This window comes from Schistocerca americana, chromosome 3 (assembly GCF_021461395.2).
Source record: "Schistocerca americana isolate TAMUIC-IGC-003095 chromosome 3, iqSchAmer2.1, whole genome shotgun sequence".
NCBI lineage: Eukaryota > Metazoa > Arthropoda > Insecta > Orthoptera > Acrididae > Schistocerca > Schistocerca americana.
The window spans coordinates 403,406,420-403,430,477 of NC_060121.1; the positions used below are offsets into that span (position 1 = coordinate 403,406,420).

General features: G+C 41.7%; 2 protein-coding genes across 2 annotated transcripts in view; one reads left to right on the forward strand and one right to left on the reverse strand.

Moving 5' to 3' along the window:
• Positions 1-18,121, reverse strand: part of LOC124606635 — a 33,401-nt gene extending 15,280 nt beyond the window's left edge. The window contains exons 1-4 of the mRNA XM_047138630.1: positions 17,879-18,121; positions 17,624-17,741; positions 17,320-17,528; positions 1,215-1,350 (exon numbers count right to left, since the gene is read on the reverse strand). Coding sequence (XP_046994586.1) covers positions 1,215-1,350; positions 17,320-17,528; positions 17,624-17,741; positions 17,879-17,961 — 546 coding nt within the window. The 5' untranslated portion in view covers positions 17,962-18,121. The remainder of the gene's footprint in view (positions 1-1,214; positions 1,351-17,319; positions 17,529-17,623; positions 17,742-17,878) is intronic.
• A 173-nt stretch (positions 18,122-18,294) lies between these two features.
• LOC124605575 (YEATS domain-containing protein 4) overlaps positions 18,295-24,058 on the forward strand; it is a 79,418-nt gene continuing 73,654 nt past the window's right edge. Inside the window, exons 1-2 of the mRNA XM_047137352.1 lie at positions 18,295-18,490; positions 18,570-18,854. Of these exons, the coding sequence (XP_046993308.1) occupies positions 18,425-18,490; positions 18,570-18,854 (351 nt within the window). The 5' untranslated portion in view covers positions 18,295-18,424. The remainder of the gene's footprint in view (positions 18,491-18,569; positions 18,855-24,058) is intronic.

Sequence of the window (24,058 nt, forward strand, 5' to 3'; positions counted from 1 at the left end):
AGCATTTTTACCAATATGTTAGCTGCATGCAGGAACTGATGATAGCCTCTTAACCTTGGCAGCAGCTGACATTCATGACATGAGTCATAATTTGCAGATGACTGCACCTTGTGCATTCAGTTGCCACCAGCAGAATCTCCTCCGTACCTTAGATGAGAACACCGCTGCCTCCCCCCCACCCCCCCCCCCCCCTTCCAATAAAGTAAGAATACAAAGTGGACACTAGACTTCTTTCGCAGCCCAACAATTTCCCTAAGAGAATAATGTAGGTGCTCCCAATCACCTACAAACCCATCCTCTGTGCTTGTTCCAAACTTTCAGGATCATCAGCTGTAGAATCAACTGGTTGAAGTTTCTCACGCGCTAGCATGCTTTCAGCAGTGGGCAAAACCTCAGACATAATAAAAGGCAAAGGATGACAGCCATTTGGCCATTATCCTCTCACCTTCCGTGAAAAGATTCGCAAGCCCATAACTGTTTGTTATTCGATGTCGTGTCAACAGACAAAGACAATCAAATCAAAAGGCACTGTGATATTACAGATTCCATGTGACACTATATGCAACAGAGGTGCTGAAATATTTGTCCCTGTTGTTTAATTCCACTCGAGGCCTGGGTACACCCTGAAGCCTGTTCAGCTATGGCCAACACTGCTTCTTTTTCTGGACAGCGGCCAATTCTCCCTGAATCTGTACAGAACAGACGTAGTCCCTATTAACCTTCAACCGAGATTCACCTGTACACATAATGTAACATTAGCCCAAGAAGTCACTAATAAGCAATGTTGCTGTGCTGCTTTTGTTTAGCACTACATTACGAAGCCACCTCACACAATGCCAATGTACTAAACATATGCAAACACTTAAAAAAGTTAGTTGATGCTATTCAACACAGTTCAGTACACAGATACTATTCTCTTCTGCACAAAGGTATGCGAGAACAAAGACTAAACAAAATGCTATGTACAAACAGAAACTCTGCTACTGATGGCACAAGTACGCAACTCTGCAGCTGTGACACCTGCATGAATGCATGTAACTAGCTGAAGACCGTAATGGACATCAATGGTCAGATGAACACATTTTGGCACTGAATTGAATCCCAGCATATTTGCAAAGGAAGTTCTTGTCGTATTCTTAGCATTTCTCTATCGTCTCTGATCTTAACCATTAAAAAACAATTTATTTGATATACCATCGTAAATGGTTAGGTACCTGATTTCCTTTGAGATATGAGTTGCACTTTTCTTTCGCCTGCAGCCGGAGAAGCCATGCTTTCTGCCTTGTTAGTGTGTCCTTCAGAACACCTTCACAAGAAGGACATAATGCGTATGCTCTTTCCAGGTGTACTCTGCCAATAACAATGCAATACACAACATATAAAAACACCAAAATGTTAGTTAACTACAAATAAGGAATTTGTGTTACTTGGGTAATTTGTATAGCACATCTTTTATATTCAACCTGCCAAGATTAGGGTCATCTAGTGTCCTGACTTCTAACCACGCTTTCTACCACTACATTAACTGTGACAGTTATGTTAAAAACTACATCTCATATAAAATCCAATGTTTAGAAATTATTACGACATAAATAGTACAGAGAAAACATAGTGTCTATCCATTCACGGCAAATACAACAATAATGACTGATTACAGGCATGTCAATTTCAACTATGAGCATTAGTGCATGGAAATGTGAGAAGAGGTGGAAGACACGAATAAAGAGGAACATGATGACACACAATGAAGATAAGGGAGAAGATAGTAGCATTTGCTTTAGTGTGTCAGAGGGAAAATTGACCATTTTTGGAGAAATATTACATGTGTGACAGAAGGAAGTGCAGCAGGGTAGCTGGTGGCTACAGGATTAAACAGCAAGGTCACAAGCTCCCTGTCACAAGAATTTGTAATGTTTGCCAGAAATTTGATCAAGTTACAGAAGTATGAAGAAATGGTAAAACTGAAGCATTAACAGCAATACTGCTGTGGAGCTGAGAAATAGTTATGGGAGTAGAAAGTATTCTAAGGGCTCTCCCAGGGTCCAGGGATGCCTGTGGTGGGAGAGACCTCACCTCCATCTGACTGACACCAACCCAATTAAGAAGTACGACAGTTACAAAGTAAAGATTGTCATCTAGCCAGGAAGATTCATAATAGTGAAAGTGAAAAGGGTACAAATGCAATGAACATAACTAGACTAACTATAATAACAAAATAAAAGTGACGAAACAATCAGATCAGTAGATGGGTACGGCCAGGCAAGTATTCCCTGGGACTAAGTGTGCGATAAGGCCAGCCGTCCCAATCATCCCAGTGCTGATCTACTGCAGCCAAAGTGTTAAAGATGGAAGCAGCATCCACCATTCATCAGAGTCTACCCCTAAAATGGAAAATAGATTGCAGCAGAAAAATGGACTAACTGTTTCCTAAATGAACTAAAACAGAGTAAAATGTGGATGAACAGGGCAGCTCGCAAAACAGGCAAGGTCAAGGGGCCACCACACCAAGTATGTCGTGAGTGATGCCCCAACTTCTACCACCCCCTCCACCCCCCAAAAACAAATGTAGTTTAAAATATTATATCTGAGAATAAAAACCACTTTCACAGAGTACACTAATAACCTTAAGAACTGTTCATATGTTGTCCATAAGAAGAGGTCATTCCATCAGCATGTAAGCTATTGTCTGTAACGCACATTACATAAAACAAAACTGTGCGTTAATCTGATATGACCAATATGGTAGGATGGCGGATCCCTTCCAGGAGGAGCAGAAAGGAAAGTACCATGCAGCTGCAGTCTGCTTGATAGTGTGGAGTTTACTAGTAAGGGAAATAGTCCATCAGATGATATTCCATCTGACTGAGGAGAGGTCTTATTTGTGCCCACATTTCTGTACCTGAGATCAATAAGGGTGAACGTTGCGCGACTAACTGTTTCTGCAGCCAAACAGGCAGCCAGATCATCCCCCCCCCCCCTCTCCTCCGGATACCCACATGACTTGGGACCCAGAGGAAAACATCTGTGCATGCTATATGACTAAAATTAATGAGAGCCATGAGAGGGCAGTTGCCACAAAGTAAACTGCCTTTGTATGCAACAACAATTTCATAAATGGGATAATTAGGAAATTGTGAGATAGTGTTTGTGTAACTGAGCACAAGTTGGTACCACTGGAACTGAAGTAGTAAGATACCCACTTCTAAGTTGTCTATGGGATTAGTCCAGAAAGTGCCATTGGCTAGTCTTACTCCACAATTGATGGACTAGGACCAATAACTTTATGTGATCCGATCCCCAAGACGCATTGGTAAGAAGCAGAGTCATAAGTGTTCACATGGAACTTGCCTTTAGTTAATGACTATGGGACAGCCATGTCAGCTTTTATCAAAGAGGAGTCTCACAAATTGGGAATGTGTTACAACTAGTGATGTAAAATGCCTGGGTATTTAAAAGTTGGGGCAAATGCCCAAAATTCATAAATGCCCAGGCATTTATGCATTTCAAAGGTTAACTGATTATCAGCACTTATAAAAAAAATTTTAAGTCATATTTTGTACTGGAAAAGGTGTTTTGCAACACTGCTTCAGTAGTAGTTGTGTAACCAAGATGAAAAATCTGCTTGCGAGTTAGAGAAGAGTTATTAGGAGAAATAAATTGGACTGTAAACACAACTATACATTTTAATTAGGTCAATTCTTGCGGCAGTTCATAAAAAAAACGAAAGGAAACTCAAGTTTAAAAGTAATTCTTGAAAAAAGTATATTTTGTGTGTTAAAGAGGTAGCCTGTAGGTGTATTTTTACTTATCCTATACTACTTCACTAAAATTAGAGTAAAAAAAGTTAATCCATAATGATTTTAATCAGGGATTAGTCATGTGTCGATTCTAATTCCACGAGTCCGATAACCGCCAATTCTCTAGGGATCTACTACTATCTGAATGTAGCAATTCCAGCTTCTTGGGCATCAATTCTTCACTATTAGATCTTTTTTATGTTCGTGTTCTCATTTTATCTTCACAGCAGTGCAACCAAATGAAAATAGAGTACAAAACAGGCAGAACAGAAAACTTTAGTCTGTCTCAAATGTCGTATCTGACAATAAAAGCTTTTTCTTGTTTTTCACTGAAAATAGTTTAACATTTAAGAATACATTTATTATCATGAAACACATGTCAGCTGTTTATTACATTCAGTAATAAGTTTGCTATCAATAATCATTCTTCAGTAATATTCAAAGCTTTGGCTCTGATTATAAAGTGTGTTACATTACAAAGCAATGACCTACGACCAGTAGTGCTGGTGGTGGTGGGTTTTAGCCAGCTTATCACTATACACAGCTGTTCAATGGTGTGTGTGTGCGCGCGCGCGCTTTCTTTGGTTGGCTCTGAGCACTATGGGACTTAACATCTACGGTCATCAGTCCCCTAGAACTTAGAACTACTTAAACCTAACTAAGCTAAGGACATCACACAACACCCAGTCATCATGAGGCAGAGAATATCCCTGACCCCACCAGGAATCGAACCCGGGAACCCGGGCGCGGGAAGCGAGAACACTACCGCACGACCACGAGCTGCGGACTCGCGCTTTCTTTCCTTGCATTCTAAGTAATAAAGGCAATGAATAACACGTATGCCTACATTTACTAACTTCCAATACTGGGAGTATCATCTATCCCTTATTTTGACTGGAGTATTATACATTCTAGCAGAAGAAATTTACAAAGTATTTTTTTGTATAAATGCCCACATTTTGGGCATTTAAAACTGCTTTAGGCAAATTCTCGGGTAAATGCCCATTTATAAATGCCCTACCCACATCACTAGCTACAACATCCACGTCCTGAGTACCAAAGTAGAGTTCTGGATCTGTGTGGAGAGTAGCATGATGACAGAAATGCATGACTCAAGTTTTTTTGGGTGAGAATTGGAATTCATCTGAAGGGCTCCAAACACAAACCCTTCAAATGGCTCCTTGGAGCTGGTGTTCAACCAATATTACACATTTGTAGCTATACCAAAAATAAATGATGTTGACATTTAGTACAGGGGCAACCACTGGTCTGGCAGAGGTCACTAGCCCATTGATAGTAATGAGCTCTGTGAGACACTGTTCACTTGGACCAAGGGGAGCCTAGATGTTCAACTTCAACCCAAAACAAGTTGGATAAATTCCAACAGAGAAAAAGCCAATTAAAAGTGTTGAGGGTGTTCTGTGACAGGTGCTACTTGAGACACTGAACAGTTCTTCGATGATTCTGAATAGCTGTTGCAATGTCTTCGGTTCACCATGGCAATGGCCAACAGTGGAATGGAACAATAGAAATGGGGATAACAGTTGGCAGAGGCGATCAGTGACATCTCCCACTATCTCGTCATTGCAGTCTGATGGAGACACGACGTACATGGGGGCAAAACATATACAACTGGCACTTGGCTCTTGAAAGAGCCTAACATGTAAGTGGTCCTTCAGGTAGTGAGACGGAAGAGACAGGACAACTTGGAAAGTGGTCACTTTCACAAATATTGTCATGCAGTGACCATTGAAGAGAAGCCTGGAGATGAGGGGAAGAGAGCATGGGCAGCACTGAAGTGGGTAGAAGTACTGTATACTGAGGAGACAGATCAAGACTGGAAACAGGCTGGTCAATAACAAGGCCCCTACCAGACCAAGTAGTATTTCTGCATAGGGGGTGGTGCATACTGTAATCACTAAGTATGAGACAAGGGAGGAAGAGTTGTTGGATCAGGTAAGTAAGTAAGTGCCCTACTTGAATGTAATTAGTCTTACAGATGGTGATCTGCTGGGGTCGTTTGCACTTGCACTGCTTTTGCTTCCAACATGCAACACAGATTACAGGACAAACATTAGTTGCAGTTCTGGTAGATAACAAGAACATCTGTTGCAGTTGCACTGAACTATCATGTTAAAGATGCCCCGGTTAGGTATAAAGCCATATGAAGGACTTGTCAGGACCCACAATCACTCTCTGTCACCAGTAGGGTTGAACAACATTCATGAACATCAGTTCAGAGTTCGAGGGTGCAGGGGGGGGGGGGGGGATCTGGTGCATCCAGAGCCACTGGAGAAATCTCCCAAAATTTCTTCGTTTTCTCTTATTTCTTCTTTTTCCCTTTCACTATCCTTTTCTCTTTGAGTACTTTTGACTGTCAAGAATCTTGTTAGGGCTTATGTGTAGCAACAGAAGAATAGTGGGGAGCTCTGTGATCCACAATAGGTTGCTGGTCTGTAGATTTCTGGGGAGCTGGTTCCTGAAATGGAGCCCTGAATGGATACTGCAGCAAAACACCATTCACCAGCCAGTGCAGTGAGCCGTTCCCAAAGATGGTTTTCAAAAGAACTATAAGAGGGGAGGGTCTACTGTTACATGGTCTAGTTTATTTGTGCATCTTTCTATGGTCAATGTCAAGGAAGTAAATGCACTATATGTACTACTGATGACCTGCCCAGAGTGGTAAGTCTATAATTGAGACTGGACAAAATAGTCATTTTTCCAAGCTTCAAGATACAATATTATAGAATCTATGACCTTCAGTTCCTTGATTTTGCATTCAGTGATTCCCACAACTGACAAGCAGGTGGAAGCACACATGGTGAATTTCCATGAAGTGACCAGCTATGGCTTCCCAAAACTGTGTCAACTGTCGAAATATTACCATAAAAGTTTCAATAAATCAGTTCAGGAGATAAGGAAGGCTATTTGTGTACAGGAAATAGAGAGGGCTATTTAAAGTAAAATATGTTCAAAACACAAATATTTAAAAACTTAACACTTTATGCACATTATCCTGGTGAACTGAATTGATCTAATATAACGAAACAATATCTTAACTGCTTAGCTTACAACCAGCCAATCAAAGACATGGAGGCAAAGTTGGCTATATCCAAATCTGCATTTCAACCGTAACGCCCCATAAATAGTCCAAGGCTATGTAAGGGCCAATTCATGTCAAGTGGTCTAATTTCAGAAAATGTTCCACACAACCAACGAAGATTTTGATGAAATTTTATATGAACAATCACACATGTTCCCAAAGAACAATGGTAAAGTTTCATGGTCATTTATTTAATACAGTCATTTGTTTGACCCTAAAGTACAGTTCTCAACAGTGCACGGGTGAGTTTTGGCAACTTTGAGACATAATATCTCTGGTAATATTTTCTCGAGAGAAACAAAACTGAGTCAGCTTGTACAATTTTCTGCACTCTCTTAATCGAAAAAATAACAAAAGATTTCGTGTGTGATATGCACAATGATGATTTAAAGCAAACTCAGCAAAAAAAACACACTCAAGAAAATGTGAAGTTTAGCTTTTTACATCTTCGGAAGTAACTGCGAGATTCACTTGAAACTTTTCACAAAACAACTTACCAATATAAAGGTCTTACTATATAAAATTTCATTCCCCTACTGCTTTCTAATACTTTACAATTTCCGGCACCTCCTGACGTAGTGAACAGCATGATAGAGGGCAAAAAGCTCTGCGGTAAAAATTGTGCACCGGTCAAGAAGCCAGCACTGAAACTTATCATCCCCAATGGCAAAATCACAGCCAACACCGTGGGCAGACTTGGAAAAATCAGCGTACAAAAACACGCTATCGGCAAGTTGTGAGCCAAGTTCGAGAAATTTGCAGCAATAGGTCACCTCGGGATCTAATCATTCGGAAATGAGCTGTGGACAAAATGAACACAAACCTGTGCCTGAAGCCAAGGTGGTCAAGGGCTCGCACCCATTCAGAAAGTGGCAGGAAGTGTGAACTGCAGTTGCTGAAGTAGGTGACGAAACTGGATGCCAGAAGGCCACAGAGAAGAAATGTACATCTCGTATTTGTGGTCAAGAATGTACTCCAAAAAAGGTTCAAAGGTTGGGTGGCCTGGCATAGAAGAAAGCTGACACTCATACCTACTGAGTAGGATGTCGCGCTGGTATGACAGTGGTAGTTCACCGGCTTCTGCGTAGAGACTCTCAACTGGACTAATATGGAATTCACCAGTGGCGAGACGGATCCCCAAATGGTTTAATGTATTCAGACGGCGTAAGATAGACAGCCGTGCAGACTCAGTCTGTAAAAATTCCCAGATGGAAGTGGAAAGACCACCACAAAGGCCCCATGTGTGCATAGTACATACAATGGCTGTCCGCCAGCAGGTATCATAGGCTTCTTCCAAATCAAAGAATACGGCCACTGTTTGTCGCTTCTGCAGAAAATTATTCATAATGAACATCGACAGGGTGACGAGATGATCAAACACTGAGCAGCGCTTTCGGAACCCACACTGAGCATTAGTGAGAAGATGGTGCGACTCCAGCCACCACACTAATCAACCATTGATCATACATTCTGTAACCTTCAAACACTGCTGGTAAGGGAAATTGGACAATAGCTGGAAGGAAGAGATTTATCTTTACCAGACTTAGATAGGGGAACAATAATAGCTTCACGCCAAAGCGTGGGAAATACACTGTCAGTCCAAATACAGTTGTAGGTATAGAGGAGAAAGCGTTTTCCCACAGGAGAAAGATTCTGCAGCATTAAGACGTGGATTGTATTGGACCCAGGAGCAGAAGACCTGGATGAGGAGAGAGCATGCTCTAGCTCCCTCATAGTAAAAGGAGTATTGTAGCATTCTCAATTCAAAGAGAGAGAAGAGATTGCACGAGCCTCCTCCACCTGTTTCCGAGGAAGAAAGGCAGGATGGTAGTGGGTGGAGCTTGAAACCTCCGCAAAGTACCAGCCCAAAGCGTTAGAAACATCAACAGGGTCGACTATGACGTTTCCCGCCACTCATACCAGGGATTGGAGAGTGGGCGGTAGTCCCGGAAAGCCAGCACAAGCCACCCCAAATGAGAGAGGATGGAGTAAAACTGTTGAAAGAGCTGGTGAAGGAAATCCAGCATGCTTTCTTGCTTTCCTTAATAGTGCAATGGCACAGCGCATGTAGTTGCTTGTAGCGGATGCAATTCGTTAACATAGGATGATGGTGGAAGGCACGAAGTGCATGCCGTCAGGCACGAATCGCACTGCCGCACTCCACAGTCCACCAAAGGACTTGGACCCGACAGGGAGAAGTAGTAGTACTAGGGATAGAGGATTCAGCAGCCAAGAGAATAATCCATGAGGTGCTTGACCTGATCATCACAGCTGGTGAACAGGTGTTTGTCAAAGACTTCCAAGGAGGAATATAGCCCCCAGTCAGCAAGAGAGAATTTCCAATGGGTGGGCCGCTATGATTGTACAGGTGAGTCACACAAGGTAATTGGTCACTCGAGTAAGTATCGGAAAGAGCACACCACTTGAGACGTCGAGCGAACTGGGCAGAGCAGATCAAGAGGTCTAAGTGGGAAAAAGTGTGCCTGGAGTCAGAGAGAAACGTGGCTTCGACGGTGTTAAGGCACACAAGATTAAGACGATTAAGAAGATCCACCAAAAGAGAACGTCTCGGGCAGGCGACAGGCGAGCCCCAAAGAGGATGATGGGCATTGGTGTCACCAAGGAGCAGAAAGGGTGGAGGAAGCTGAGCAACAAGCTGCACCAGGTCCGCCCTAGTGACAGCAGAAGACAACGGGATATAAATGGTGCCGAGGGAAAAGGTAAATTCAGGAAGGAAAACACGGACAGCAACTGCTTGCAGGTGGGTGTGCAAGGGGATAGGACGATGACAAACATCATCTCGTAGCAGCAGCATGACCCTACCATGAGCAGGAATCCCCACCATAGGGGGAAGGTCCATCTGTAGCGTAGTAAAATGAGGAAGAGCAAAATGGTCTTGAGGACGTAGCTTGGTTTCTTGGAGACAGACTACAAGCGGACATTGTGATCACAGGAGCAGCTGGAAGTCTGCGACGTTAGACTGAAGGCGACGGATACTCCATTATAAAATGGCCATAAAATTTAGGAACACTGGAGAATGAAGAAGAAACACTCACCTCTATGCCCGCTTAGGGCGAGCTGTCAAGGGAGGATGGCCACTAGAATCCACAGGTGGAGGATCTTCGTCCATCAACTCAGCGGGATCAACGGAGCTTCCCCAGCGTCGGTCTGTTGAAAAGGACCGACGAGTCGAAGAGGGCTGACAAGTCGGAGAGGGGGAAGACTGTTTGCCTTTGAATGATTGTTTTGACTTTTGGCGATTGGCAGAAGAGCCAGACGGTTGCGAACTCTAGGTACGCAAGAAATCTTCCAGGCAATAATCCTATTTGAATTGATGGTTCGCTGGCTGCGTTGCAACTGTCTTCGCCGGGGAGGGCGAAGAACGGGTAGCAGAATCTACAGCCCAGGAACCGGGAGACGGAGTGTCAGCTTGAAGGCGAGGTGACTTTGCCACCATCGAACTAAACTGTAAGTCACAAGTTTGTGCGTAGCCATGTTTTTCGTGGGACACAGAGAGGCTAACATGGTGCCGTAGCTTCCAGGCATAGGGACATTCGGTTTACAGCTCGCCAACAGTTTCTGGGCAACAGGAAGAGGTACCCTCTCCTTCACCATTATCTCCTGAACAGCCCGCTCGTCTTGATAGACGGGACAAGAACGAGAAGAAGCAGCATGTTCTCCATGACAATTAACGCAGTGGGGGGAAGGAGGTGGACAGGCACCTCATGTGCATCCCTTCTACAAGTGACACATTTGGCTGCATTTTTACATTAGATGCTGGTATGATTGAACAGGTGGCATTTATAACCCTCCAGCGGATTGGGAATGTAAAGGCACACACTGATGACTTCATAGAGTTTTTATCTTGGTACGAAGCGTTAACTGATCGAAAGAACTTGCCCCCCTTCTAACAGCCGTGTACCGCAAGTCTCTAGAGGAACGGAGGGTTCCAAAAGATTGGAAAAGAGCACAGATAGTCCCAGTCTTCAAGAAGGGTCGTCGAGCAGATGCGCAAAACTATAGACCTATATCTCTTACGTCGATCTCTTGTAGAATTTTAGAACATGTTTTTTGCTCGCGTATCATGTCATTTCTGGAAACCCAGAATCTACTATGTAGGAATCAACATGGATTCCGGAAACAGCGATCGTGTGAGACCCAACTCGCCTTATTTGTTCATGAGACCCAGAAAATATTAGATACAGGCTCCCAGGTAGATGCTATTTTTCTTGACTTCCGGAAGGCGTTCGATACAGTTCCGCACTGTCGCCTGATAAACAAAGTAAGAGCCTACGGAATATCAGACCAGCTGTGTGGCTGGATTGAAGAGTTTTTAGCAAACAGAACACAGCATGTTGTTATCAATGGAGAGACGTCTACAGACGTTAAAGTAGCCTCTGGCGTGCCACAGGGGAGTGTTATGGGACCATTGCTTTTCACAATATATATAAATGACTTAGTAGATAGTGTCGGAAGTTCCATGCGGCTTTTCGCGGATGATGCTGTAGTATACAGAGAAGTTGCTGCATTAGAAAATTGTAGCGAAATACAGGAAGATCTGCAGCGGATAGGCACTTGGTGCAGGGAGTGGCAACTGACCCTTAACATAGACAAATGTAATGTATTGCGAATACATAGAAAGAAGGATCCTTTATTGTATGATTATATGATAGCGGAACAAACACTGGTAGCAGTTACTTCTGTAAAATATCTGGGAGTATGCGTACGGAACGATTTGAAGTGGAATGATTATATAAAACTAATTGTTGGTAAGGCGGGTACCAGGTTGAGATTCATTGGGAGAGTGCTTAGAAAATGTAGTCCATCAACAAAGGAGGTGGCTTACAAAACACTCGTTCGACCTATACTTGAGTATTGCTCATCAGTGTGGGATCCGTACCAGGTCGGGTTGACGGAGGAGATAGAGAAGATCCAAAGAAGAGCGGCGCGTTTCGTCACTGGGTTATTTGGTAACCGTGATAGCGTTACGGAGATGTTTAATAAACTCAAGTGGCAGACTCTGCAAGAGAGGCGCTCTGCATCGCGGTGTAGCTTGCTCGCCAGGTTTCGAGAGGGTGCGTTTCTGGATGAGGTATCGAATATATTGCTTCCCCCTACTTATACTTCCCGAGGAGATCACGAATGTAAAATTAGAGAGATTAGAGCGCGCACGGAGGCTTTCAGACAGTCGTTCTTCCCGCGAACCATACGCGACTGGAACAGGAAAGGGAGGTAATGACAGTGGCACGTAAAGTGCCCTCCGCCACACACCGTTGGGTGGCTTGCGGAGTATCAATGTAGATGTAGATGTAGATGTAGAAGTCAGGAACAATGTGCGAGTGGGCACCAAATCGGTAGCTTCCTCCTTCATAACTCAATGAACAGCAGTAACGCCTTGATCTGATAGATAATTAGTTATTTCATCCTCTGTCAAACCATCCAACAGACGGGTGCAGATAACACCATGGCCTGAGTTAAGTGTCCTGTGAGCCTCCACTTTTATAGGGTACTCGTGAAGGAGTTGTGCCTCGAGTAGTTTCTGGGCCTGGAGAGCACTACCAATTTGCAAAAGCAGAGTTCCATTGCGGAGACGGGAGCATGACTTCACAGGGACGGCGATGCCATCCACGCCTTTCTGTATAACAAAGGGGTTTACAATAGCAAAAGTGTGGTTTTCGTCTAAACGTGACCCTACTAGATATCGAGGCGCAACAGGAAGAGACATTGAGGCAGGAGCCTCATTCCACTTTATTTTATGGGAAACGCTCAGAGAAAGAGAAGGAAAATCAGTCATTGGGAAGAAGTCCCCACGGTTGCCAGCGTCTCTAATTGCGCGCTCCTTCCAACAGGGGCCCTCCAAAGGGGAGCCCCCCACCTTAGGTGATTGTCTTCACCTTAGGTCATACCTCCCGAATGACAGACAGAGGGATTGATCGGCAGAGGAGGAAGATAATAGCTCAGGCAATCACCTTTCCCTGGGCCTGTCCTGTACCAGGGTCTGGCCTGTACCAGGGCCGTACAGGCCAATCTGGGACTGGGAATTACCTGTTACTCAGTCTCCTACTATGCGTCAAATGCGTGGGTAGCCGTCAGGTACATACAGTGAGGAGAAGAAAAGATAAGAAGGAAAGGAAGAAAGAAAGGATGGCCTCAAACGCCGCAGCAGAGGTAAAAGAGGGCAGCGCAGGGAAAGGGCAGTACAAGAGACAATATTCCTACAAGCAAACCAACGCAAATGAGCTTCAAAAGCCCATGAAGGCATGAAGCATCTTCCCAAGTGAGGGGAAAAGGACAGGAGAAGAGGAGACAAGCAGCACTGAAAGAGAAGCAGTGCTGCGAGAGCTGGGGTCCCGAGGGGAGGGGGGGGGGGGGGGGGGGGCAAAAGCAATAATGTAGTTTAAGGAAAAATTTCCAGTGTTGCAGCATATTTTGTAGTTCAAGATTTTATACGAATTTATTCAGGCAAAAAAGAACTTTCCATTCAGGTCAATGGGAAAAATAGATCAGAAACAAAAGTCACTGTTACTGAGCACTTTTGAAGAAACTATTTGTTGCTTACCAAATAAAAACAGCCCTGAAGTTAACAGTTTCAAAATTTTGTCACACACGAATGCTGCTAAGTGACATGAAATAGAATCAGCATGTATGGAAGGTAGGCAAATGGCTACCTTCTTTTGCGGGTGAATTCTAGGAAAGCGTAGCTCATCTATAAAGGAGACTGCGTACTGAACATTTTTGCAATCCCTTCTTGAGTACTGTTAGAGTGCTTGGTATTCCTCTAGCTTGGCTTAAAGGAAGGCGTTAAAGCAATTCAGAGGCATGCTGCTAGATCTGGTACTGGTAGCTCTGATCAACATGTGCATTACAGAAATGCTTCATGAACTCAAATGAAAATCCCTAGAAGAAACATGTTTGTTTTGTGAAACGCCACCGAGGAAGTTTAAAGAACTGTCATCTGCAACAGAGTACAGAAACATTCTATTGCTATGAACTTAAATCTCGCTTAAGGATTGTGAAGACAGGATACGAGAAATCAGAGATCATACTGACACATATATACGGTCATTCATCCCTTGCAGGCTCACACTGAAACTGTATGTGCACAATATAGTGGAATACATGTTGTAATGCCACAACAATTTTTTGGGCATTACCTCAGACTCTAGCAGTTCAGCCACAGTACTGTAATACAACCAATGAGCATTAACGTACTGGAATGTTTGAGTGCAGCATTGGGGCTGTTTATAACGCACGATGGATTAGGCCAAACATGGCAATAACACAACAGAGCAGTAACATGGAACTCTAGCAGAGGAATGCAAGTCATTTTCACACTCCCAGACTACGGATTTGTTGCAATAAGTCCAGACTTCCACCACTGCACCTGCAGGTATTGCCAAGTCGTCCTCACTGGACGTGGTACTATTCTGCTGCTAGGCTGCCTCTGGCCCATTCCAGCAGTTCTCAGTTTCTGCCCTCGAGGGCAGCAAACAGATCCCAGGCAATACAGCCGCCCACCACTTCATAGCAGTGCAGGCATATAGGAACCACAGGCTATCACTCACTGAAGGAGTTCCACCACGAGAGGCTGAATCCACACTAAGTAACTTTATAGTCTTCAGTGCCAGTGGCTCCTTACAGTGTGTGACCAAGTCCCAGCTTATAGGGTCGCAAGATGCTGCATAAGCTACAAGAGTCCGGAGTGCTGCGCACTATTTTCACTGCACAGTAGCTGTCAACTCACCACTGCCACTCACTGATCTTACTATGTGGTCAAAAGGGTGCAGGCACCACCTTCATTGAGACACTGGCAGTGTAATCAAATGAGCACCAATAAAATGTTTTTTTTTTTCTTTTGATGGTGTTTGACTAAGCTACCAACCGCCTGTTCCCAAGGCCTAGCTACACTGCTGTGATTCAACAATGCACAGAAGTCATTCTACAGTCCTGGACTGTTTCGGCATCAAAATACTCTGATTTTTCCATTATCCAATATGCGTTTTCTAAATTTACCTTGCAGTCTTAGTTTTTATAACAAAAAGAATGTTAAATGTGGCACTAATGTATACAATGTTTGCTACAAATTATATTTTTACACAACCTTTATTTCGCAGTCATATCAAATTATCTTCCGACCTAACCTAGACATCAGGCTACATTGCAGATCACTGCCACTACAACCAAAATTTTCCATGAAGGAGGGGGCGACACAATCCTTAAATGATAAATATCACCAACCGGGATCTTCTGTGACTTATTAAAAGCACCTGGTTGTGTCACTCATAATATACCACTAGAGAAGTTAAGCTTTTATGAAATACGTAGTTCAGCAAATGTCTAGTTTACGTCTTATTTAAGAAACTGAAACCATAAATTTACCCTAACATTGTAAAAAAGAATGCCACATCATCTGCATGAGGATAAATTACAATGGGGGTCACACAGTGTTTGGTCATTGGCTCAGTGTCCTCCTTGCTTTTTTAATGATCTCCCATTATTTTAATCATGAGACAGAATTAGATGGTACAAGCATTACTATAAATCCAGGCAAAGAAGGTTCAACATATGAAATGGTAATTGAACAATATTATAGAAAGGATAGATTGCTACTCACCATAAAGATGCCTCCGAGTTGAAGGCAGCCACAATGAAAAAGAGTGTTAATTTGAGTTTTCAGCCAAAGCTTTCTTCAGAAAGGACACACACACACACACACACACACACACACACACACACACACACAAACGAGAGAGAGAGAGAGAGAGAGAGAGAGAGAGAGAGAGAGAGAGAGAGAGAGAAGCAAAATGCATTATGGCCAGAAATACCAGTTTTGTGTGTGTGTTTTTTACTTTCTAAAAGTGGCTTTGGCTGAAAGATCAAATATGCAAGTCTTTTCATTGTGCCTATCTGCAACTCACTGTGCCATACTAACAGTATGTAGCAATCTGTCCTTTTTGTAATGTTGTTGATATTGCAATTGGGACTTTACACGGTTTGAAAATAGTAAGTGATGCTTTTGTGGAAGTTGCTGAACAGTTTTGCACAAATGGACAGGCTTTAAAGTCGCGGGGAGGTGGGGTGATGTATCAAAAATTTGCTGTTCATACAGTTAAGTGGTCTAGAAAAAATATTCCACCACATATTAACCTAGTACACCAACAAGAAATAACAGAGGGTAAGAAAACTGTACATCCTTAGATGTGTTGCTTGATGAAAAACTGTATATTAGGCTTACTAAAACATTCAGGTTCAACTACTTTTGCAACAAGAATAACTGCCAAGTTTGGAGATATGGATGTCAGTAAATTAATATACTTTTTATTTTCATTCATTGATGTCCTATGGGGTAACAGGCCTATTCTGAGGTAACCCATCAATTAGACAAAATTACTCATTGCACAAATGAAATTAATTAGAATTATATGTGGGGTTCACACATGTACATCTCACAGGTATCTCTTTAAGCAGGCTGTGAACATTAAACCACAGACTCAAAGAAGGCTACAGTTATTCATTTATGAAATTTGTCGTCAACAGTGCAACCAAGTTTGACAGTAACTGATATTCACAACTATAACATTAAAACAAAAAAGCTATCTCCATTGCCATTTAATAAATGTAACAATGACACGGACAGAACTGGCATATGCAACTACAAAAGTCTTTGATAAAATTGCAAAGTGTCCGACAGATAGTAGAAATATTTTTGAATGCACACTGAATGTTTTTCCTCAACAATTCCTCCTACAGCACAGAGGAATTCATCAGTTGCGACAGTAACTTTAAGGCAAAAATGTAAATGGCCAGCAAAAGGCCAAATAGTTATTCTACTTTTTTCTGTTGGCATATTCCACATCAGGTTTCATCGCGAATTTCATCTATGGAGTAAGTAGCTAACTTCCAGTTTCAAATAAAGTTACCCTTGTGAACTCAGCTGTGGTACCTACAAGTTACAGATAGAGCTGAAAGGTACACACTGTACAAAATTCTTCAAAATTGGGTTTATGACCACAATGCTGATGACAAGACAAAGCAGACAAATGGTATCACTGGGTTCAATATTCACCAACACAAACAAGTTGCGATTTGTCAGCCTACCTAAAAAATTAACTAGATGTGTGCAGCTGATCACGGGTTGGTATTTCATGCAAGACCCTCCATGGACATATTCTAGAGTTTGTCTATATGCCTGAATCCAAACACACTTAAGTATTAACCAACTTTCCAAACTGCCAAAGTTTATGACAAGTTTTTATTGGTTGACTGTGAAGTCTATCTCATATAAAATAGACAGCACTGTCACGCAACTACGTGTTTTTCAGCACTGAAAACTATTAATACAATAAAATCCCACACATGTAAATACTATTTAACTTATGGGACACCAGGAACACTTAACAACTTATATATTTTGATTACCTGTATTGTTCGATCTCTTCGTCAAAGTTATCTTCATCTATAGGAACAAATGACGCCAACTGCTGTATCTTTAACTGTTGGTTTATCGTGCAACTTCGACAAAATTTACTGGCCACCAATTTCTTATAATTGTGTGTGTTTGTGGCCGGAACTAGACGGTTCATATGGAAATCATGTTGTGCAGGGATAGGTTTGTTGTAGTCTCCGTCCTAAATGTGGGGCAACAGAATTAATAAATATGAATACAGAAACCTGAGAGTAACAACAACTGTATGAAATAGAGTTAAGCCGAAATAACACTCACAGAAGAAAAGCCATTGTATTGTTCGCAAAATGCGCACGTCCATTCATTTCGTTTCTCGTATGGTACTTTCGTATTTGTATTACAAAACCAACAGTTGACCAATGATGGAAATCTGGGTCTACAATCAGACACATATTCATTGTAACTGCAATAAAGCTCATACTAGCGTAAGTACAACGTGGGTCTTAACCAGTATCTCTACATTTCTACTCGACGGAAACTGGCAATCATTTCTGATGGAAAGTTTCAACTTACCGTACTTTAATGTATAAAAAGATGCCGGTACCTACAACTGCAAATCCGAGTACAATAACAAGTAGCGTCATAAATAAATCCATTATCTAATTACTATATACTAAGACATGCTTCAACAGGTCACCGTTCCCAAACTACACTTCAAATTAAATTTGAACTAATTCCCTCGCAAACTACCACGTGCCGTCTCATGGACGGCCATGTTTATTTAGTCTGCATAATTTGATGTATTTCACACTTCATGGTCAACATAAAGTTAAATCATGAACTTCACATTATAACGTAATTTGAAATAAAGTGGCGTGATTGTATGAACTTTCATGAGAAACATTGATTTATTATTGCTGAAAACATTTTAGGATGCATCTGTTAAAGTGATTAAATGATCTTTGACTACACAGTGTTTGTGCTCGTCAAATACAACCTTTGCCCGAACTACATTTTAAATGTTGTTTACATTAAAATAAAAGTGTGTTGTTTTTTTTTTCGGGTTGAGTACTGCTGTGACATTTGACGTAATTTTAGGTTGCGTTAACTGTAGCATGAATGACAGCCGAAGTGGGAATGGCAGGCCCTTCTGAATTGAACACGGATTCCAGTGGCAGGGTGAAGGTAGAAAAAGTTTGTGTGCAATGAAGAGTACGTTTAAATAGTGTTTTCATCCTATTATATTTAAATTTTCTTTCGACAGGGAGTAACTATCGTAAAACCAGTTATATACGGCAATATTGCGCGCTATTTTGGCAAAAAGCGAGAAGAAGATGGCCATACACATCAGTGGACAGTTTACGTCAAACCGTATAATAACGAGGATATGTCAACTTACGTAAAAAAAGTACATTTTAAACTCCACGATAGCTACGCGGAGCCGAATAGAGTTGTTCTCAAACCACCCTATGAAGTTACAGAAACTGGTTGGGGAGAGTTTGAAATAGTAATCAAGATCTATTTCCACGACCCTAATGAAAGACCGACTGTAAGTGTTTATAATAGCATAGACACAGCTCACAGTTAACCTTTAACTTCATACATAACATCAGTTACACTTAAAGAAAATTTCGGTACATGAAAGCTGGCAGCTTAGTGTCATAAATTAGTTACTTTAGTAGCTTTCCGGCAACCATCAAGTGTTGGTACATGTAAACTACATTCTACGAGGAGCCTGTAGGAGTTATTGAACACTAGTTCACTTGATATGGAATGACCCAATCTCATCTCGTTGGATGTAATTGGCCATATGTTACGGTGTAAGTAACCTGTTATATTCTGTAAATGATTATAGTCTCTGTCATAGGACTTTTGGGTTAACCATGTTTCCACGCAAAAGTCTGACTGGCAGTATGGTAATTAAAATGTTAACAAACAGATAACCCATCCTTAACAGCGAAATTTGTGAAAATATGCCCCATAACAGACAGCCTACATCTTTAGTGCTTTAATTCAAACAGTTATTGTTAACTGGGCTTACAAATGACAATGGGATAAGTCCTTTCAGAATCACCCTTTAACTTGAGTTCATCAATAGCCATATTATTCTAAATTGTGTATTCCAGGCAATGAAAGATTTAAAGACCTGGGACAGAAACACGACTGTTGACAAATTGTGTCTTCAGTCCTGGAAAGTTTCCCAAGGTATCAAATTTTATTCCGGTAAACCAACGCATTCAGTACCACCCGTCAACTTTGACCAATGGCAGAGTCGAAAGATGCAACACTGAAGACATAGCATTTGTGTAACACAAACGTGATTTCATTTCATTTGTTTGGTCCATTTGAGACATCACATACTTACTGTATTTAATATAGGATAAGTCAAATTTGAGAAAGAAGATAGAGAGATAGAGATTGATAGATATTCAGTTCATAAATAACAATCATAAATTACAGGTATCAAAAAGTACATTAGGGCCTATTTAAATTTGGCCATAATTACGTATTCAGTTCACATGCTGCTTTTTATAATTAAAATAAAAATTCTTTTACTGATAAAAATACTGATTCATCAGAAATGACTGAATGTTATATTTAAATATAAATTTATGTTGCTGCAGCTTTAACTCACTCAGTAAGCCTTTGACTAAGTTAACAATCATTTGTGAACAACTTTCCTCATACACTAATGTTTTACACTGAGGCATATGGATATTACTGATGTTTCTTGTATTGTGGCTGTGGATATGCTTATTTTGCTGTAGATGTCCTGTACAGTTGAAAAGATAATCATTTCCAAAAAGGATACACTCATATATGTAAAGGCTTGGCAGCCTCATTATTTTCAGCTGTATGAGATGTGGTCTACATGTTTCCAGTTTCTTTAGGTTGCAGATAGCTCAGACTGCTCTTTTCTGCATCCTAAAAATTTTTATGGTGGTGGCTAAGTTTCCACATAAGATAAGCCCATACCTGAGAAATGAATGGAAGTATGCATAATATGCCTGAATGACTGTTGTCCGTTTGCAACTTGGCTTAACATCCGAAGAGCATAACAAGCCTTTGAAATCTTTTCTACATACTGGTGACCTTAAATGTTTCCACTGACAACAACATAGTCATTGCTGTCAAGCAATTTAGCATCAAGAACTAGTAATACAATAAAATACCACAGGTGTAAATACTATGTAACTTATGGGACACCAGGAACACTAACTACTTCAAATGTTTTGATTATATGTATTGGTGCCTATTTCATATGAGAAAGAAGGGAATGATTGACAGTAAAACGACTTTAGAGCAAACCAATGAAAGCCAGTTGTTAAGCTAAAATAATTATACAAATTTTTAATAGTAAGCATTGGAGGTAACAGGATTACTTCTGGAAGATTGGGGTTTTGGGCAGGGACAGACTAAAATCTAACATAACCTCAACAATCACATTAACATTGAACTATTGTAAAATAGAATGATTGCATGAATAAGGAAAAAAAAAAACCACTAATTTCAAAAGGGAGGGAGGGGGGGGGGGGGGGGAGAGAGAGAGAGAGAGAGAGAGAAATCAAACTAAGTGGTATCAAAAGATCAAAAACATAAGTTGAGCTGAATATGAAATCACCAGTACAAAAATACTAAACCAACTTTCATTAAGAAAGGCCAAAAGACATGATAGATAAACATATTGAAAGACTGGGAAAAGTAGTGATAGGCACTATCGACATCAGTTGACGTGTCCACAGTTCCCCATAATCAAAGTAACACTTCACATACTTGAGAATTAAACTGAATAATTTAATTCTTGCAGTTATACATTATCCTTGTTTTGCTTTTGTTAATGTTCACCTTATAGCCTACTTTCACACACTGCCCATTCTGTTCAACTGCTCTTCCAAGTCCTTTGTTGCCTCTGACAAAATTACAATGCCATTGGCAAATTGCATAGTTTTTATTTTTTCTCCCTGAACTTTAATAGTACTCCAAATTTTTCTTTGGTTTCCTTACTGCTTGCTCAATATACAGATTGAATAACATCAGGGATAAGCTACAACCCTCTCTCACTGCTTTCTCAACCACTGCCTGTCTTTCATGCCCCTCAACTCTTATAACTACCATCTGGTTTCTGTACAAGTTGTAAATAGCCTTTAATTCCCCGTGTTTTACTCATGCTACCATCAAAATTTCAAAGTAATCCAGTCAACATTGTCAAAGTCCTGCTCCAAGTCTACAAATGTTACAAACATAAGTTTCTATAGATTAAGCAAATTAACCTATCTTCTAAGATAAGTTGTAAGGTCAATATTGCCTTGTGTATTCCTATATATCTCTAGAATTCAAACTGACACTCCCTGAATTCGGCTTCAATCAGTTTTTCCAGTCCTCCGTAAATGATTTGTGTTAGTATTTTGCACCCGTGACTCACTAAACTGATGGTTCAGCAATTTTCACAACTGTCAGCAACTGCTTTCTTTATAATTAAAATTATTACATTCTTCTTGAAGTGTGAGGGTATTTTGTGCGTCTTGTACACCAGATGCAAGAGTTTTGTCATGATCGGCTCTCACAAGGCTACCAGTAGTTCTCATAGAATGTCATCTACTACCAGGAGGCTCGTTGGGACTTAGGTCCTCGAGTAGGCTGTCAAATTCTTCTTGCAGTGTCATATCTCCCATCACATCTTCATCTACGTCCTCTTCCATTTCTATAATACAGCCTTCAAGTTCGTCTCCCTGATACAGACCCTCTGTATACAACTTCCACCTTTCAGCTTTCCCTTCTTTGCTTAGGACTGGTTTTCCCTCTAAACTCTTCATATTCATAAAGCTGCTTCTCTTTTCTCCGAAAGCCTCTGTAATTTTCCCCTAGCCAGTGTCTATCTTTCCCTTAGTGAAGTATTGCTAAATCCTTACATTTCTTCTCTAGCTGTTCCTGCTTGGCAATTTTGCACTTCCAATCAATCTCATTTTTAAGAAGTTTGTATTCTCTTTTACCAGCTTCCTTAGCTGCATTTTTTACCTGTTTGATCCTCTGCTGCCTTCACTATATTATCTGTCAAAGCTATCCACTCATCATCTACTGTACTCATTCCCGCCAAATGCTCCCTCTGAAACTCTCGAAAACTTCTTGCTCTTTCAATTTGTCCAGGTCCAATCTCTTTTATTTCGTACCTTTTTGCAATTTCTGTATTTTTAACCTACATTTCATAACCAATAAATTGTGGTCAGAGTTGACATCTGCCCCTATAAACGTCTTAAAATTTAAAATCTGATTATGAAATCTGTCTTACCATCATATTATCAATCTGAAACCTTCTGGTGTATCCCGGTCTCCTCCACACACACAGTCACCCCTCCCTCCCACCCAGGGGGCTCACCACTCCTTGGTGAGTACGTGCTTGTCTACCATGGGGCTCCAGCCTTTGTAGTGCTACTTCCATTTCCATACTGCATGTCTATCATGCTATTCTTTCCTCTCCCTTGGGGACTCCCCTCAGGGGGCTCAGCATTTCGTTGCTGGATACAGGTTTGGCGACCTCGGGATCCCTGAGCTGGGGACTGGGATGCACCACCAGTCCTCAATACTGTAAGCTCTGAGCGTGCTTCAACGATCACCGTAAGGCGCTACAGTGGAACGTTGTACGGTACAGAACTAGGGGATCTTGGCTTAACTGCCTGGGTCTTGAGGATGGTATAAACCTCTATAAAAAAACCTCAATCGCAAGGTGTGCTGCGTGCCGAGCAGACGCATGGCTGTTGAGGTAGAACAGTTGCTGGCGGGCGACCTCTGGGGAACCTGCTGTCCCCCAGTTGTATTAGGCTTACCCAGGCAAGTGGAACTCTGTCTGGATGTACAATCCTTCCCCTGGCTGCTCATGGGACCACCATGAAATGAAATACGAATAGTGCACAAGCACGAGTCTCTAAGAAACGAAAGTTCAATGCTTTACATTATGACCCCCAATTGTTCCTTTCCCTGTCCACACCAGGGGAGGAACAGCAGTCTAAATTACCTGGTGAGATGTATTCTCCTCGATTTCTGGTTTGCAGCAGAACAGATAGGGATTTATTTCTGACCACAAAGCCTCAGTTTTTTGTGGAAAATTTAGAGGACAAGTTCGGAGAAGTTGAGGGCCTGTCTAAAATGAGGTCTGAAGCAGTCCTCATACAGACAGCATCCCCAGCACAGTCATGGGCATTGCTTGCTTGTGACAAGCTCGGTGATGTTGCAGCCTCCATTACACCTCATAAGAGCCTCAATATTGTTCAGGGACTTATTTTTCATCGTGACCTGTTGTTGCAGTCTGACGCCGAGCTTCGTGCAAATCTGGAATGCCGGCGTGTCCACTTTGTATGACGTGTCTTCAGGGGACCTAAAGATAGTAGGGTCGCCACCTGCGTCTTCATCTTGGTTTTCGAGGGAGACACACTACCCAAGAAGGTCAAGGTGATGATATGTCGATGTGATGTTAAGCCTTACGTCCCTCCTCCCATGCGCTGCTTTAAGTGCTGGAGGTTTGGGCATATGTCATCAAGATGTGACGCCAACCCTACTTGTCGGGATTATAGACGTGCCTCCCACCCCAACGTCCCGTGTTCGCCACCCACTGTTTGTGTCAACTGCAGACAGAAACATTCACCATGCTCTTCAGACTGCATGGTTTATCAAAAAGAATGGAAGATTATGGAGTATAAGACCTCGACAGGCTCGCTTACATAGAGGCTAAACGCAAGTAAGACCGACTTCACCCTGTGT